This window comes from Ochotona curzoniae, unplaced genomic scaffold, assembly GCF_017591425.1.
Source record: "Ochotona curzoniae isolate NIBS_2020 unplaced genomic scaffold, NIBS_Ocur_1.0 scaffold_3208, whole genome shotgun sequence".
Classification (NCBI taxonomy): Eukaryota; Metazoa; Chordata; class Mammalia; order Lagomorpha; family Ochotonidae; genus Ochotona; species Ochotona curzoniae.
In genome coordinates, this window is record NW_024467106.1 from 31,918,497 (window position 1) to 31,935,907 (window position 17,411).

A 17,411-nucleotide genomic window follows, 5' to 3' on the forward strand; every position below is an offset into this window, starting at 1 on the left:
GACCAGGCTGGACAAGGCAGTGGCACCCAATGGCATAAATGTGGGCCGGATCTGAGGGTGGTTTGAGCTGAGCTAAGCTGCAGCACCCATGGGTATGTATGAGAGCTGGATAGGATGCAGGAAGGGCTGGGATAGGCAGCACATGCCAGCATGCACAAAAACCAGGGCTCGGGGTGAGTGGTGGGGGTTACTGGGGGTCACCCCACTAGGCCACTGCAGCTGCTGGTGTCTGTGAGGACTGGGTCTATGTCAGGCTAGGCCACAGCACTAGCTGGCTCACATGAGATGAGACTAGGGGTAGAACTAACCAGACAGCTACATCCAAGGGTATGTGTGTTGGCTGGTGCAGATGACAGACAGCACCTGACCGTGCACTAGTAAGAACACACAAGAGTCAGGCGAGGTTTCTTGGGAGACTCTGTTGCTGGATGGCTGGACTTAATCCCTGGCCACAGGGAAAATTGCAGTATATGTGGTCCACATGTAAGGATTGGGCCTCCTCAGTGGCCCTTGCCTGTTCAGTGCATAGCATACCCAGATGCTCATGGGGGACATGACAGCCAGGTCATCGAGGCCAGCAGAGGATGTCAAATGGCTTGTCAGAAGAATGAAGAGCAGAACAGGTTGGACAGTTCTGGCCAAGCTAGCAGCAAGTTTGTGGGTCTGTGGATTCATTAAGGTGAACTTGGCCAGCCAATAGACATGGGAAACATTTTCTCAATCCTGATGCAGTGAAGCTGACAATGTCTCAAATGTCAAAGCCACTCAGGTGACACCCTTGGAACGTTCTTTACCGCATCGGGGTCTCTAAGGTATTATCAAATAACTGTCCCCAATCCCTGGGTGCTGATGTAGTTTGGCAGTAAGGAGTGGCCCTCTCCTGTATCCCATCAGTGGACACAGGAGAAATAAAAAGAAGAATTGAAACATGTGTCCCATTCAACTTTCTCCATACCCACCCTACTTGGAAGCCTACAACCCTCTCAATTATGTAAACAATATTAAAAATGAGATAAAAATAAAAAACAGAGAGATCTTCTATCCACTGATTCACTCCCCAATGTGATTTACTACCATAATGATAGGAGCTGGGCCAAACTGAAGCCACGAGTCAGGAGCTTCTTCGAGGTCTCCCATGTGTGTGCAGGGGCCCAAGGACTTGATCCGTCCTCAGTTGCTTTCCCATGTGCATTAGCAGGGAAGTGAACCAGAATAGGAACAGTTAGGATTTGACCTGGTGCCCATATGGGATGCTGGCTCTAAAGGCTGTGGCTTTAGCCTGCTATGTCAGTGTAAGATTTTTAGTTGATAATTTTTAAAGGACTTTTTAAAAATTGTAAATACAGGGCCCGGCGTGGTGGCGCAAGTGGTTAAGGTCCTTGCCTTGCACGCCTGGGATCTCATATGGGCTCTGGTTCTAATCCTGGCAGCTCCACTTCCCATCCAGCTCCCTGCTTGTGGCCTGGGAAAGCAGTCCAGGACGGCCCAAAGCTTTGGGACCCTGCACCCGCGTGGGAAACCCAGAAGAGACTCCTGGCTCTGGATCGGCATAGCATCGGCCGTTGCGCTCACTTGGGGAGTGAATCATCGGACGGAAGATCTTCCTCTCTGTCTCTCCTCTGTGTATACCAGCCTTTCCAATAAAAAGAAAATAAATCTTTGAAAAAAATTGTAAATACAGATATACAGAGAGAAGGAGATACAGAAATATCTTCCATCTGCTGGTTCACTCCCTAAGTGGCCGCAGTGGCCGGAGCTAAGCTGATCTGAAGACAGGAGCCAGAAACATCTTCCAGGTCTCTCACATGGGTACAGGGTCAAAAGGTTTTGGGCCATCCTCGACTGCTTTCCTAGGCCACAAGTAGGGAGCTGGACGGGAAGCAGAGCAGCCAATATACAAACTGGCACCCATCCAGTGGATGCAAGGCGGGGATTTAGGCTATTGTGTTGGGCCCTTTAGTTGATAATTTTGAATGATTCTTGAATGATTTCACAAATGTCCAAATGTTTTCTAGACAGAAAACAGGTTCCCCACCCCTGTGTACACTGTTCTGAACCTACACTTCTCAGCAGCACCATGAGGGTTTAAAGCTGATCTCTTACTTAGGGGTCAGAGGACTGTGTTGGAAACGGCCAGCAGAGGGTGCACAACATCAAGGTCTGGATGCAGGCTTCCAGATCCCAAAGAGATTAAAAAGTTCTCTGGCCTTTGATGACAAAACATTGCTCATAATGCAGATTTGTTCCCCCTGGCTCATCTGGGATCGGGGTGGACGGTTCACCTGAAGGGGCTTAACTGGCCGCTGTATCTCAAGTGTCCAGGAGACTGGAGAACTAGGGAGGCATCCCACCCCCAAATCAGTGTTGCCGTCAGGACGCTTCTGCAGCTTCTTTCCCTGGTAGCCAGCTCTCTGTGGTCTTACCGAGTGGAAATCTGCCGCCCGAGCCTCACTGGCCCCATGTGCTCCATGTCTGTATCCCTCAAGGTTGTGCTTCTCCAGGTCTGCTGCCTTCAGGGCACCTCCTCTGCCTTGGAAAAGTCCACACACCAAGACAATGTTCTCTGGATGGGTTCAGATTTGTGGTGCCTAGCTCTCATGAACTTTCTCCAGGTGTGCACATAGGGACCAGCGTTGTGGCATAGCAGGTGAAGTCATCCACCCTCTGTGATGCTGGCATCCCATATGGGCACCAGTTTGAGATCCACCTGTTCCACTTTACTGCTAATATACCCGGGAAAGTAGTGGAGGATGGCTCAAGTCCTTGGACCCCTGCACTCACATGTGGTAGATCTGGAGGAAGTTCTTGGCTCCTGACTTCAGCCCAGCCCAGTCCAGTCCTGGCTGTTGCAGCCATTTGGACAGTGAATCAGTGGATGGAAGATCTCTTTCTGTAACTCTGGTTTTCAAACAAATAAATAAATCATAAAAAACAAAGGAGCCAGCATGCCTCATTTCTCCATTTTTCTACATAGCCTGAGATCATACCGATTTGGTTTTGGTACCTGCTTCATACCAAGGTGAGACTACAGGCTGTTCCCCGCCCCTCCCTGTGTTATGAAGTCATTCCTTGCTTGCCTGCCTCTCTGTGTCTGCTATGGTTTTGAAAGGAGTGAGATATATATATATATATGTCAGATATATATATATATATATTCTTCCATATATATATATGGAAGAGATACTTGAAACAAAAGAACAGTTTGACAATACTTTCTGGATTTTAAGCTTGGAAATCTCTGCACTTGATGTTTCCTTAAAGGTGGGACAAAGAACGAGTCTCAGCTGGTTTGGTTGTGGTTTCAGCACTGTGGACAGAGGCCACAAGCAGCACCGCAGCCATGGGAGGGTGGAAAATGATACATTTTTGCAGCCTTCAAACGGAGTGGAGATTCTGTTGCCTTATGGTTTTGTAAGTTCTCTTCTCCTATGAAAGTAATTCTGTCCCCATTCAATTACCACCACACAAGGTAAACAGGACAGGGACTCCCCCTTGTAATTTTTACAAATTGAGAAACAAGTTCAAGCAAGGTCAGACTCCAAGCAACCCTTGGAAAGGCTCAGGTGAGAGAGAAACCTAATTAGCCCATGTTCAGCACATTTAGCAGCCTCTGACTGTCTTTGGGAAATGACTTTGCCCAGGGATAAGGCAGAAGCACATTTGAGACAGAGCAGGACAGAGTGGCCAGAGGGTTTTATCTACATATAAAGATTTACAGAGAGAAGGGGAGACAGAGAAAGATCTTCCATCCACTAAGTCACGCCAGATTGCTGCAATGGCTGGAGCTGAGCTGATCCAAAGCAAGACACCAGGAGCTTCTTCCAGGTCTCCCATGCAGGTACAGGGGTTCCCAAAGCTTTGGGCCAGTCTCTGCTGCTTTCCTAGGTCACAAGCAGGGAACTGAGTGGGAAGTGGGGCAGCTGGGATACGAACCAGTGCCCACATAGGATGCTGGCACCTGGAAGTGGAGAGTTAGCCAGCTGATCCATTGCAATGGCCCCTGTGGGAGGAGATTTTTGTAGAGCTGAGGTTCCAGGCAGCTCTAGCAGTAACTGGCAGCTTGTGGGAAGAGAAGTACTGGGAGGGCCTGAAGGTCCAATGGGCTCAATGGGAAACCTTGTTCATCACAGGACACACAGAGACTCACCTTTGTTCGCCTTTGATGAATGTGGAGACAAGAAAGGGCTGGTGGGATACCATCAAGCTCTTGGATAGATCCCCATGGGAAAACTTTAGGGCACCTGGAGAGTGAGTAGTTTGGCTTTCTGCAGCTGTTAAAAATCTGTGACATAACTACAGGTCTGGTTGTCTGCGTCTATTCCTAGAGGTGGAAAGGGGAGGTGTCAGACCGTACAGCAGAGGCTCCCTTGAGACGTAATTTTGGCAGGCAACAGTCACGTGCCTAGAACATCGGCACTGAAGGTGAACTTCCTGGTCTTCCCACTTGTGTGCTGTGTGACTGTGTACCCTTGAGAAACAGCCTTCCTCCTTTTTCTCATCTGCAATACAAATCTCATGGGGTTCAAGATTAATTACTCTGCGCTAAGGGCTCAGAACTGCTCAGCACACGTCGAGTGCCTAAATCATTAATCATTTGTACTTGGGACCTTCTGAGGTTTGGGAGGTAGAGCATCTGCAGCTTCGAGGTCCCTTCCCGGCTGCAGGTTCTGACTCTGTTCTGACCAGATAGAAGGGATGAAGATTCCACAGTTCTTCAAAAGCTTCCCCAGACCCCAGCTTTCCCAATCTTATCCTAGTATGCTAAAACAACATTAAATATTTTGGTGGAGTGGGCTCAGCGCTCAGATCTGGGAGGACCCAAAAGACCAGGATAACTAGCTTCTAGTCAACTAGCTTCCCTATTTTGTAGCTCATCAAGGACTAGGAAGTGTCTAATACTGGGCCTTGGGGAGGGGTGGAGACAGCATATGGCGGGCTCCAAGACCTTATGACATCCTCCTTAATCTCTCTATGCTCCCTCCTCCCCTGCCACTTCCCTTCTATATCCCTGTGGTGTACACAGGGACAGCTGCAGCTTGAACCTGTGCTACCCATGACTTGATTGTTGGAGTGCAGAGTCAGGAGAGCTCTAGAAAGCCACATGTGTTGTGCTATGTTCTTGGAGGCCAGATCTGTCCCTTACACTTAGTCAGGAACTAGTTGATGATGGGAAACCACAAAGAAAGGGGAAGACCCCCAAACAACAGGAAACAGGCCAGTGACACAGCATGACAATTTCTTTATTATGATTTCCACTGTGCCCAGCCTCTAGGAGTGCCAGCTCTTACTGGAGAGCCCGTGGAGGCTGAGCCACATGGTGTAAGCATGCAGCTGCAGGGATGGGAAGACAGGGCCTGGGGATGTTCCCCTCAGCTTCCTGTCAAGTTACCTTCCGCAAGGGCTCATAGGATGAGCGTGGGGGGGGGGGGTGGCGGGACAGAGGGCCTTGAGTCTTCCACTGTTACTCAGATGGTTTTAGGGTGCAGCCAGTGTTTGGCTGGGACATGGATCATGAGCCATCCTCTAAGGCCTTGGTATCTGTGCCTTGTTCTGGCTAGGGGTTATATCAGCCCCAGGGCTTCACCAACTGGCATCAGTCTGGGTTTCTTAGTCCCTGGTCCTGATTAGAGATGACTCCATACTCCACCTCACTGGTGGACAAACTCAAAACCAAGTGGCATGAAGAGCACAGCAACTCGATTCCATAGAAATGTAGAATGGGATGACGGTTACAGGTTCCACCAGGCTGTCCTGTTTACGCCAAGTGTGTATCTGCTGTTCTTCTGCTGGTTTGAAGGGGTTGTGGCTGCAGGATGGCTAGATCCTGTGTCAGTTCTTAGTCCTGCCCAGTGGTAACTCTTGGCTCTGAGGTGGACATGGTTGACTTGGAACCCTGCCAACAGCTTCTGCTGAGCTGCCTGTCATCATTTCTACAGACGCCGATACCTGAAGTGGCCGGAGTTGTGCTTTGGGCTAAGAGGCCTGGGCAGAGCCCTGGGGACTCACTTCTTAGTGTGATACCTTCTTCCCAGGCAGTTTGAGTCTGTGCTTTTCATATTGGTGATAGGAATGGGAGAACCCCAAGAGCTGAACATTTAAACAAGGCCAGGGTGACACCTCCTAGGGTACCTGCAGGCCTGGAAGGACAGTGTCCACCTTGCAAGCCTCAGTCTTTTGCGCTAAGGGCAGAAAGAGGCGATGTACTCATGGCTTCTGCTGCAGCTGTCCTCGAAGGAAGAGCACTTGAGAGTTGGATTAGTACCTGGGAATGTAACCACTCCATCCCTGGGATTGGGCAGGGGCAGCTCAAATGTTTTGTGGGGGAAGGCTGGCATACCTGGAGAGCTTACCTGCCACAATCGCTCCCTTAGTGAGCCCTCTGCTCCTGCAGCTCTCTGTGCCCTCCACCTGGTGCTTTGTTTGCATCTGAACAGGGGAAAGAGGACTGCCAAGTGACAACCACATGTAGAGCTAGTGCACTTCAAGGGAGCACACATATAACCCGAGGATCCCCCTTGGGGGAGCGGGGTACTTGACAAAAGTGCTGATCGCAGTTTTGGGCAGCCAAGACAATAGTGAACGTTCTCCCAGAGCCACTAGGCTTAGTCCTTGGCAGAAGTTCAGACATTCACAGTGATGAAGGGGCTCGGGAATCAGTAGAGATGGGCATTCCTGGGTTCACAGACATCTAGGCGTCCCCACACTTGCTGCAGGGGGATCCTGGGGGCTAGGACACTGAAAGGGAGACCCTAGATAGGAAGGCCAGGGTGAGCAATGGGAACCCCCTTTGGTAAATAGCAGGCTTCTCTCTGGCTGCTGTGCTGTTCTTGCATTCTCACAGACTGGGAACTCCATCTCTGCAGCCTGGTGTCCCCTGGGTGTTCTGCAATAACTCCTGTCCTCCAAGGGTCTGCTGTCTTGCGATAGGAAGGGGTGATCCCAAATGGGCCTGCCCCTATCACGGAGCCTCAGGGTCGGTCTGTTTCATCAGGCCCTGGGCTCCTCTGGCCCCACCTACCCATGGCCTCTCACTATAGAGGTCCAGAGGCAGCCACTATGGAGCAAAAGGCCTTGCCTTGATTTGTGACGGGTTATGGACAGAGACGGAGAGAGACTAACTTCATGTCCCTGGGACTGAGGGGGAGGCAAAAAAGAGAAGAGCTGTTCAGGGCTTATCTCTATTCAGAATGCTCTGTCCGTGAAGGCAAGCTGTGCAAGGCCCCTGGCGGGCAGGGTCCTTCACTGGGACAGTAAGCAAAGTCAGTGTGTGCCCATGCGCATTTCTATTCTCCATGCAAAATCAAGGCCTGGCTGAGTTGGACGCAGTCCATAGGCCCATGCTTCCTTCTAGACTGAATCACTGCCCCTCACTGGTAATTTTTGGAAGTATAGCTGAGTATTTACAAAAAGCCATGGGTTATGCGTTGCTCAGGGCCATAGGCAAGGACCTAGATTTGTTGACTGTCTGCTTCCTTCCAGTCTGGAGTAATCCAAGCCCGGCAGCTTCTGCTGTTCTTCGAGGTCAGGCATTCTGATGGGAGGAGCCGCCACCAACTCTAACCAAGCCCCTGCCTGCAGTGCTTCCCTTTGCTCTGAGCCTCCTAGCACGGGAAGCTCCCAATTTAGCACAAGTGCCTGGAGCCCTGGAGTTGGATGCAGCAGCTTCTGTGTGACTGAGCTCAGCTTCCTCTTGGAGAGCTGTGGGTCATCAGACTGGAAACCAAAATCTAGAACCTGCAGCCCAGGGCCAGCCCTGACCCACAACACACAATGATGTGACAGCCTGAGGACTGAGGAAGCAAGGCCACCACTGGCCACCTCTGCTTGCCACCTAAACCTTCCCAAGCTGTGGCCCAGGCGCCGGCCTGCTGGAGGAGGACATGGAGCACAGGAAGAGGCAGAAACTCAGGGGTCTCCGTGATGGGGAAGGGGGACCCTTCCTCTCCTGTGAGACTCTGCAGGATCTTTTCTGCTTGTGGAAGCTGAGTGGCACACCTTCCTTTTGGGCTCCAGCAGCTCACCTTGCACCTCAGAGGGCAGAATGGAGGCCATGCCCAGGGCTCCTTCAGAACTGCTTTCATGGACCATGCAAGAGGCTGGCCCTGTTCTCTGCACATTTTTTCTGGGACTGTAACTGAGCTGAGCTGGAGCGATGGCCACGAAGGAGCTCCCGCCCTTCCTCTTCCATCTAGATCTTGTCCTCATTGGTCTCCATGGGTAAAGCGTCTAACGTCGAGGACCATGACTCCTGCCAGGGCATCTGGTCTCTCGGGCCCCAGGAGCTCCAGGCCACGAGCTGCCACTTGGGACAGAACACCAGGAAGGCTCACGCTGAATGTCCTGCCAAGGACTACAAGATGGCGGATGGCCTGGCTGAAAGGTTACTAGACATCTGGGGCTCTGGGAAGGGATGCCAACACACTGACAGTCTTCTCTTTCAGAAGTCCCAAGAATCGGAGTTTAGTCACGGGTTGAAGTGCAGCAGTGGTCTTCAGATCCTTCCTCCCCACAGTACCCCTCCCCAGTGGGTGAAGCCGTCCCTGGGGGCAGAGCCTGTGAGCATCTCCAGGAGGGCATGTGGATCTGGCCTGCCCCTTGTTCAGATACCTCTCTACTGGGAATCAGGACTGGTCAATAGAAGGGGTGAGTAGAGAGCCCCTAATCTGACAGGGGCTTCACAAAGGGACTTTGATCCTTACTAAACCCAGAATAGCCAGGCTTTCTGGAGTCGTAGACAGCTGGGTATGTGTGTGTGTGTGAATGTATGTGTGTGTGCACATGTGTGTATATGCATGTGGCAGCAGGTTCAGTCTGTGATGTGAGGGCAGAGGGGTTGCTGGAGAGCTGGTGCCACACAGCTCCCGGGGCTTCTCCTGTGGCAATGCACTTCCTGCCTCTGTTGTGAGGGGCAGGTTATGTTATGTGTTGTGCTGCAAAGCTTCGTGACAAATTTAGAGGCTGGCAGTACCCCTTCACTGTGGGTGTCAGCGCCAGAGGTTGGTGGGGGGCAGGGAGAGAGGAAAGGCGGGAAAGGACGCCGTTGTCCACTCCATGCTATCCCGGGGGTTTCAGGTGAATGGCAGCACTGTTGGGGCGGGCGGCCAAGATGTATATGACATTCTCTCGCAGGAAGGTGGGCCAGTCCACGTATCTGGGGTGGAAGGAAAGGGCAGGAAGGCTCACAAGACAGGATTCTGTTGGCAGCATGGCTCAGCTACTCAGGGCTTGGGGAAGTTCTGGGTGCTGTGTGACATGGTTACTGTGGGCTGTGCAGCAGGCCGGCAGATCAGCTGGCTGGCCTGAGACTTAGGGGGCCGACCGTGGGCTTTCAGAACCTGGATTCTGAGATGGATGTTGGCAGTTCTGGGGTTGGGGTGCACTATGTCTCCTTTTCCCTAGATTTGTGCACATTTGGGGGCCAGGGGTAAAGCCTGCTGGGTTAGGGGACCACTCACCTGGCCTCCTGTTCTGTGGGCAGCAGGGCTTTGTCCTGACTCTTGCTGCTGCTGCTGGCAGGGCTGCTGTCTGCAATGGGACCCACATGGCTGACACTGCTGGGCACAAGGACAATTGGTTAGAAGCCCAGAAGGGAAAGGTCTGATTCCTCTGAATGCTGGTGAACCAGTGACTCTTCTGCCACAGATCAGCAAAGATGTTACCATCTGCTCTGTGCCCTGGCTGGGACCACTCACTGTTCTTCATACATACAAAGGATCTTTTTGTGGCTGTTATGGGAGAGACCACTGTGGCATGCACAGAGGAGGGTTTGGGAGAGGCTGGGGTGGGGCAGGCAGGGGAATGGAGCAGAGCAGACCTGACACTGCCGGAAGCAGGTTGAGTGAGGCGTTTGCAGAACCAAGAGTGCTGGGCGTGGCGGCACTCAGCCTCGCTGATGGTGTTCCCACTACCCCTTGCCAGGAAGGCAGCCCGGGCTCGTTCCCGTTCCTTGCTGGTCAGAAGCCTCAGCAGAGAGTTCTGGGCGGCAAAAAGAGATGAGTTAAGACCTTCGAGGTGAGACTGCAGCCTCCCTTAGAAGTTGCCCAGGGTCTTTCTGGCAGCGCCTGGCCCAGTGCTGATCTTTCCTCCTAGGGTGGCTTCCCCAGCTGAGGCCCTGGGTCCCGTAGCATAGACTGAAGGTAGATCCCATTCTTGGTATTGGCCCCAGCTCAGGTAACACTCAATGCTCCCCCACCTGCCCTGCACATCCCCAGGCCTCTGTCACCCAGTGTTTCATGGGCTCTCAGTCTAGCTGGGGCTCACCTGAGGACGCAAGTGCTGCAGAAGCAGGAGGGACTCGTGGGACAAGAAGTCAGGCCACTCTATGTGGCCTCGATGTTCAGGGTCCAGGGCTGCAAACTGGCGGGCCGCCTGCTCTTCCTGCTCCTCACTCAGGGCCCTGTCACTTTCTCCGTGCTTCGCTGCTTGGTGACGGAAGCGCAGGAAGTCCTCCAGCGTCAGGGAGCAATCTGTGGGAAGTGCCTCTTGCTGGTCATGCCCACCCTTGCTCAGCTTTGGGCATTTCTGCTTACCTCTGGGACACGCTCAGTGGCCAATAACCATAGCTCTGTTCAAGTCCCTGTCTCTCATAGCCAGGGTGACTCAGGCTGTGCAGGTTGAGGGGTTGGGGTAGGATGGGGTGAGGGACTCCTCTGGCCAGCAACTTGGGAACAAGGAGCCTTTCTTCTCCTCCCCTGAACTCTTTCCTGGTCCCTCCAGACACCAGGAGAACCATCCCAGGTCTGCTCCATCCTGGATGCACCATCTGCCTTACCAGGGATGACTTTACACCGCTGAAATGTTTCTGTGAGGCTGTACATTTCTTCCTCAGTCAGCAGCAAATTGAGGTTGTCCTGAAAACAGGGAGAGCTGAGTCAGTGGCCACGCAGACCAGGAAGAAAGGCAAAGTGCCAGGATGGATGGGAACACGTAATACTTCCATGGGAAGGCAGTTCTAATCTGGGGGAATTCGTGTCCCCTGCTCATGTTCAGAAGACAGAGGCCCCAGGAGGGGGACATGCCTTGCTCAGGTAATTCTAGGATAGAATGTCCCCCAGAACCTACCTAGTTACCCTGACTCCAGCTGACACAGGCCCCAAGCCAGTCTAGGGGCTTCCTGGAAGGGCCGTGGGAAGCTGCTTTACGGGATGAGGGGTGGGCAAGCTTGTGGCTCTCCCGCTCCGTCCACCAGAGCAGCTCCATCTCTGTCCACATTATGTATCTGGCTTTGATAATAGGTTGTGTTCAAAGTTAGAACCCAAAATTTTACCTTGCTTCTGGTGGACTGGATCGCTTCAAATAACCCCAGAATGGTTTGAAAGAGATGTCATCATGACAAGCTTCCAAATCCCAAGTGAGATATTTTGCAAAAATTGTGTTTACTTGACATGGGGGATGGGGAGGAGAGGGAGGGAGAGAGAGATCTTCATTCACTGGTTCATTCACCAAATACTTGCAGTGACCAGGGCCAGGCCAGGGAGAACGTGGGAGATAGACATTCAATTCAAGTCTCCTATAGGAGTGGATCGAGCTTCAGGAGCCATTACCCCCCATCTCCCAGGGTGTGCCGGCAGGAAGCTGGACTCAGGCATGGAGGGTGAACTGAAAACCAGTTACTACGATATGGAATGCAGGTGTCCCAACCAACAACTTAATTTATTAAACAAATTTTTTTGTTTGGGGGTCTGGCGTGGTGGCCTAGTGGCTAAAGTCCTTGCCTTGCATGCACCAGGATCCCATATGGGCACTGCTTCTAATCCCGGTGGCTCTACTTCCCATCCAGCTCCCTGCTTGTGGCCCGGGAAAGCAGTCAAGGATGGCCCAAAGCCTTGGGACCCTGCACCCGCGTGGGGACCCAAAAGAGGCTCCTGTCCTGGCTCCTGGCTTCTGATTGGCTCAACTCTAGATTTTGTGGCTGCTTGGGGAATGAATCAATGGAGGGAAGATCTTCCTTTCTGTTTCTTCTCCCTCTATATATTTGACTTTCCAGTAAGAATAAAAATAAATCTTTTTAAAAAATCTGTTTCAAGAGAGCATCCATCTGCTGGTTCAGTAGCCCCAAGAGCCCATAATGATCAGAGGGAACTGAAGCCAGGAAGGAGCTATGTGGAGAGGTGAGTGGTGTGGGTCATTTCATGCCACATCCAGGAGGGGGCGGCACTGGCAGGAGGCTGTAACAGGAGTGTGCCAGACTCCATCCTAGGCACTTAGGAGGTGGCTCAGCCACTGCTCCCTCTGCCCACCTGGGGGTACTTTCCAGCTAATTTACTCAGTTTAGAGATTTAGCTAACTGCTGGTTCTCTGACAGACTCTTGTGGATCTTAACATTCCTAGTCCTCTCTCATTACAGCCCTAGGCCTATGATATTCTCTTTGCCAGGCCCCAGGCCACCCTCAGCCGTCAGTCCCTGTGTCCACGACGGCTCCAAGTTGGGCCCATTTAGAGATGACCTGACTCCATTAAGGGAGTTCCAGCGGGAGGGTGACTGCTTCAAGTCCTACTTCCAGGCTTCAGGATTCTGCGCCAGAACCACTGGGATGAGGCTGTGGGCAGGCCTGGGGCTTGACAGCAATTTTCCTATGTGTCCAAGGCAGGGTATGACTAAGCCACCCCCAAAGCAGGGCAGGCCTACTGGCTACTCTACCCAGCCCAACCCAGCCTTGACACGTCAGCTCCAGTAAGGGCTCACACAACACCTCCCCTGTCACACACAGGACCAGGAATCTGCCGTCTCCCTCCCTCAACCCTTATTCCAACACATGTTCCTAATCTGTGAAACTCTAGCAGCTGAGCGGCTGACAGCTTGAAGGGGCTATAGGGTTAGCAGGGGAGGACGCTGAGGTGTCAGAGGCTTAACTCTGTAGAAGGCTGTGAGTGCATGGCATCAGGTAATCCCAGCAAGCCTCCCTCTGCAGTGCCAACTGATGTCTTAACTGCTAGGCCAAATGCCTTCCCTGCCAAGTGAGGGTTTTTTTTTATGGTACCACAGAAGATTTAATTCCAAGTGAGCACTGATAATTTGTTAAAATTACTATGCAGTCCTCAAGGCACACATCTCTCTAGCAGATTTCCGCCCCCCTCCTTCCTCCTTTACAGCATCAGTAAAAAACAGGAACTGACACTTCATGAGTATTCACTTGTGAATATCATAAGGAATACAAACTATTCTTTTGTATTCTTTTAGTATATACTGGGCAGCACAAGGGCATGCATGAAGAACTGTGACAAGTTCAGTGTGGTGGAGGGCACGGTATGAGTGAGTGTGTGTGCGGAGCAGAGGTAGGCGTGATAAAGGACAGGAGGAAGCCTGACTTCGAAGCACTTTAAATGCCCATCATTGAGCCCTGCCAATTAGGCTTTCATTATGAAGGCAAAGGAGGTTACTGAAGGACTTTTAAGTGTGTGTGTAGGGAGGGGTGCCATGTCAGGCCTCTGCTTGTTGGAAAATGGGCCAGAAGGCATGGTCTGTGGGCAGGGCCAGTCAGGAGACAGACATCATGTAGCTAAGATATGATGTGCTTGTAAGGCATAAGAAGAAATAAGGGGAAAATGTGAGAGCCATTAGAGGTAGGACCGGTAGACATGTTGACTTGCTAGATTTGAGAGATGGGAAGGGGGAAATGCTGTTACTATTAACAGTTACAGAACAGAGGAAGGACAGGTTTTAAGAGAAGGAGGAGGGGCAGGCACGATAGCTGAATTGGCTAATCCCCGGTCTTACATCGTCAGCACCCCATATGGGGGCTGATTCATGTCCTGGATGTTCCACTTCCCATCCTGCTCCCTGCTTATGGCCTGGGAAAGCAGCAAAGATGACCCAAAGTCTTGGGCCCCTGTACTTGCATGGGAGACCTGGTTCCTGACTTCAAACCTGCTCAGCTCCAGACATTGCAGCCATCTGGGGAGTGAACCAGCAGATGGAAGATCTGTTTCTCCTTTTCTCTGTAAAATCTGCCATTCAAAAAAAAAAAAAAAACCCTAATAAATCTCAAAACAAAAGAAAACAAAACACCAAAACAATGACAAAAATAAACCAAACCTGGAAGGCAGGGGCAAGTGCTGTAGCATCATAGTTAAAGCTGCTGCATGAAGTGCTAAATCCTGTATGTACCAGTTTAAGTCCTGGCTGCTCCACTTCTGATCTAGCTTCTTGTTAATGTATCTGGGAAAAGCAGCAGAGAACATGACTCAGGTGCTCAGGTCCCTAACTCATGTGGGAGACCCAGACAGAGCTCCTGTCTCCTGGCTTTGGCCTGGCCTAGCCCTGGCCATTGCGGTCATTTGGGGAGTAAACTAGCAAATGGAAGATCTTTCTTGCTCTATAATTCCAGTATCCCATATCAGAGTGGTGGATCAAGTCCTGGCCAATTTACTTCTGATCCAGCTTCCTGCCAATGTGCCTGGGAAAGTAACAGATGGTGGCCCAAGTGCCTGGGCCTCTGCCACCCATGTAGGCTCGTGGCTTTGACCTGATCCAGCCCTGTGGCCATCTGGAGTGTAAGCCAGCAGAAGAGTTCTCTGTCTCCTCCTCTCTCTGTAACACTACCTTTCAAACACAGACATATTTAAAAGTCAGAACTTTGCTATTTATATGATGATCCCTAAGAAATGAAGAACAGATGCTTCTACAAGGAGGTGAGTCAAGTGAGGATGTCAGGACTGAGACATTTCCCTGGGACAGCCTGTGTCCCTGTGGGAAGCAACCTGGTTAGGGTCTCAGGTTGCTTGTTCACGAGTGTGTCCAATAAGCCCCACTTTGTCCCCTCGACACTCTAACCCAGTGGTTCTCTGCCCTCTGCCTCACTCCCTGCTATTGCCCTGGAGCACATTTGGTATTCTGTACAGATATTTTTGATTGTCACAAATAGGGGCAGTGTGTTACTGGCACCTTGTGGAAGAAAGGCCAGGAACACTACAGAAACACTTTACAGTGTTGTGGGAGACAACAAAGAATCATCCAGCCTCAAACGTCAGCGACAGTAAGGCTGAGAAACCCCACCCTGCCTCCAGGGTACTTGTAGTATCAGGAAGTTCTTGCGATCACTTCCTAGAAGCAAGCGTTCCTGGGCCTGTAGGCCAAGTGCCAAGGCCTCAGCTGTGCAGCAGCCCGCGGACCCTGCAGGGCAGGCTCACACAGTAGTGGCAGCTCCAGCCTGTTTCCGTGTGGGCCATCTGGGTCACCTCCGCTGCACCATCTCCCTGGATGTAGCCCATGCGGCGCAGGCAGCCGTCATGGAAAACTCTGGTGCAGACCCTGCATGGGAAGAGACTCTCAGCCGTCCAGACCTCGCAGATGTCGCACATCTCGTCGTTGACAACCTGGGAAGAGAGTAAATGGCGATGAGATTGAAGGGCTGGCAGCCAGAAACTAGGGCCACTAAGCACAGAGCTACGTGCATGGGGCTGAGTGTCCCTGGGGTAGCCTGGAGGGACAGCTGAAGCTGAAGGCAGGGTTAGCACGACAGAGCCTTCTTTCCACAGGACAAGAACCAGGGGGCTCTCCCAGTTACTAAAGGTTTTGGGGTCATGTTCCTGAATAGGGACACTGTTGGCATTTGGGGGGCAGGGGTGGAGGGAGGAAGAATCTCTTACGAGAGATGGTCCCAGGCATTGCAAGATATGTAGCATTCCTGATTTTCTTGGCAATAAATGCCAATGGTGAAATCCAGGCATTTGACCTCCCTGTATTTTCCCCTCCTCAATTTCCAGATGCCTCCTACAGGGACTGGTACTGTAGCTGAGAACCTGTGGTTGACAGAAGACCTGCCATAGTGTCTCTCCTTATCACTTAGTGCCCCACAATTTTTACCAAGGCTTCCCCCAGGATGTAATTAGGACTTTTATTCTTGTGGAAGTGATTTCAAAAATTGTTCTAGACTCAGCTCCACATCTCTGGTTTTGAGTCTCACCTCATCCACACACTCAGGTCTCCCTGATTCTCAGGAGGGCTGCTCAAGGCTCCTTCCCCCACCCCGCCCCCCGGAACACTCACGGGCTCTCTGGGCTCTAAGGAGATGTCTGGAGGCTTGTCATCGTCCAGTTTCCTGGTGGGGCGGGTGAAGGCGGGGGGTGTGAAATGTCGACTTTTGACCAACTCCTCGGGTTCTATCCCACGGCCATGTCGGAGCCTCTCCCAGGCTGCACGGTTGACGCTGCTTTCTTCTTGGATCACCATGGTGCCGACTTCTGCATCTTTCTCTTCTTGTACCTCCTGAACAGAACCCTCTACGGTCCCACGGCGGGATCCCGGCAGGTCACCTGAACGTCGGATGGAAGGCCTGTCCCGCAGCCCATCCTTGAAGGCAGACACAGCCAGGCTCACCTTCTGTACCTGCTCTACTGTCTGCCGCTTGGACATCAACACCCCCATGGCTCTGTACATGAAAAGAAGAGGAGCTCAGATTCAGCCAATGGCTAAACATGTTGGGTCAATCAGTTTCAACTATTTTCCAAAGTGGCAGATATGATTGAATAGTTTCTTCCTCCCTTAGAACTCAATAGCATGGTGGAGTAGAAACAGTATATACTGAAGAGTCATAAGACCATGAATTGATTATCTATCTACCTAAGAGGGAGAGAGACAGAAAAGACAAAGCACCCATTTGCGCTTCCCCAGTAGCCAGGTTAGGTAGAGGCCAGAGCCAGGGACCAGGCAGGAATCCTTGCCTTGTGTGTGCTGGGATCCCATATGGGCGCCAGTTCATATCTCAGCTGCTCCACTTCCCATCCAGCTCCCTGTTTGTGGCCTGGGAAAGCAGTCAAGGACGGCCCAAAGCCTTAGGACCCTGTATCCGTGTGGGAGACCCAGAAGAAATTCCTGGCTCCTGACTTCGAATTGGCTCAACTCTGGCTGTTAAAGTCACTTGGGGAGTAAACCAGTGAGTAGAAGATCTTTCTCTCTGTCTCTACCTTCTGTCTGTAAATCTGCCTTTGCAATAATAATAATAAACCAATGCCTACCCTTGTTCGACTTTTGACTTGGTCTCATGATTGTGTTTTCCCATCTACAGAATGAGGCCTATTGCTCATGGTACTTCATAGGATTGTCATGAGGAAAACATAAAAAAACTGGGATTAATGGTGCTGAATGATCTGGAAAACACAACATGAGTAAAAAGGCATCCTGTCTTCCTTTCTGTCCTGAAGACAACCTGGCCCGGGAGTCCCACATCTCTGCTATTTTGAGATAACTGGAGATCTCAGGTCCACAGTTTCTTTTCTTCCCCACAGGAAAACTCAAAGCTTAGGCCAAAGCACTGTTAGTAAGTTCCTTGTGCAACCCACCCATGGATAATCCTCACTCAGTATCTACTTTTAAAGTTAGAATGAACTCTGGTTTTTAGAGGACTCCTCCATTAGGTAGTCAGGAAACTCCACACCCCAATCTATGCAGTCAAGATCACAACTACTCTTTT

The 17,411-nt window shown here is 51.4% G+C and overlaps 1 protein-coding gene across 3 annotated transcripts; it reads right to left on the reverse strand.

The window, feature by feature from the left end:
* Positions 1-8,984: 8,984 nt before the first annotated feature.
* On the reverse strand, positions 8,985-16,370 carry PHF24 (PHD finger protein 24). 3 transcript variants are annotated; one of them, XM_040963690.1, is made up of 8 exons: positions 16,319-16,366; positions 15,989-16,207; positions 15,130-15,315; positions 10,772-10,850; positions 10,261-10,466; positions 9,815-9,975; positions 9,456-9,551; positions 9,055-9,151 (listed from the first exon to the last, which is right to left on the reverse strand). In XM_040963690.1, the coding sequence occupies exons 1-8, from the start codon at positions 16,364-16,366 to the stop codon at positions 9,055-9,057; spliced, it is 1,092 nt and encodes a 363-aa protein (XP_040819624.1). The 3 variants fall into 3 exon arrangements, with proteins under 3 accessions (XP_040819621.1, XP_040819624.1, XP_040819622.1); XM_040963687.1 differs by having other exon boundaries at positions 8,985-9,151; positions 9,456-9,554; positions 15,989-16,370; XM_040963688.1 differs by having other exon boundaries at positions 15,989-16,366.
* Between the last annotated feature and the right edge of the window lie 1,041 nt (positions 16,371-17,411).

Bases quoted from the DNA above. Each gene is read 5' to 3' on its own strand.
- PHF24 (XM_040963687.1), bottom strand. From the start codon at position 16,366: ATGGGGGTGTTGATGTCCAAGCGGCAGACAGTAGAGCAGGTACAGAAG. The intron at 10,851-15,129 runs GTGAGCCTGCCC...CCCTGTTTTCAG, and splicing joins GCTGGAGCTGCCACTACTGT to GACAACCTCAATTTGCTGCT. The intron at 10,467-10,771 runs GTAAGGCAGATG...CACTTCCCACAG, and splicing joins GCGGTGTAAAGTCATCCCTG to ATTGCTCCCTGACGCTGGAG.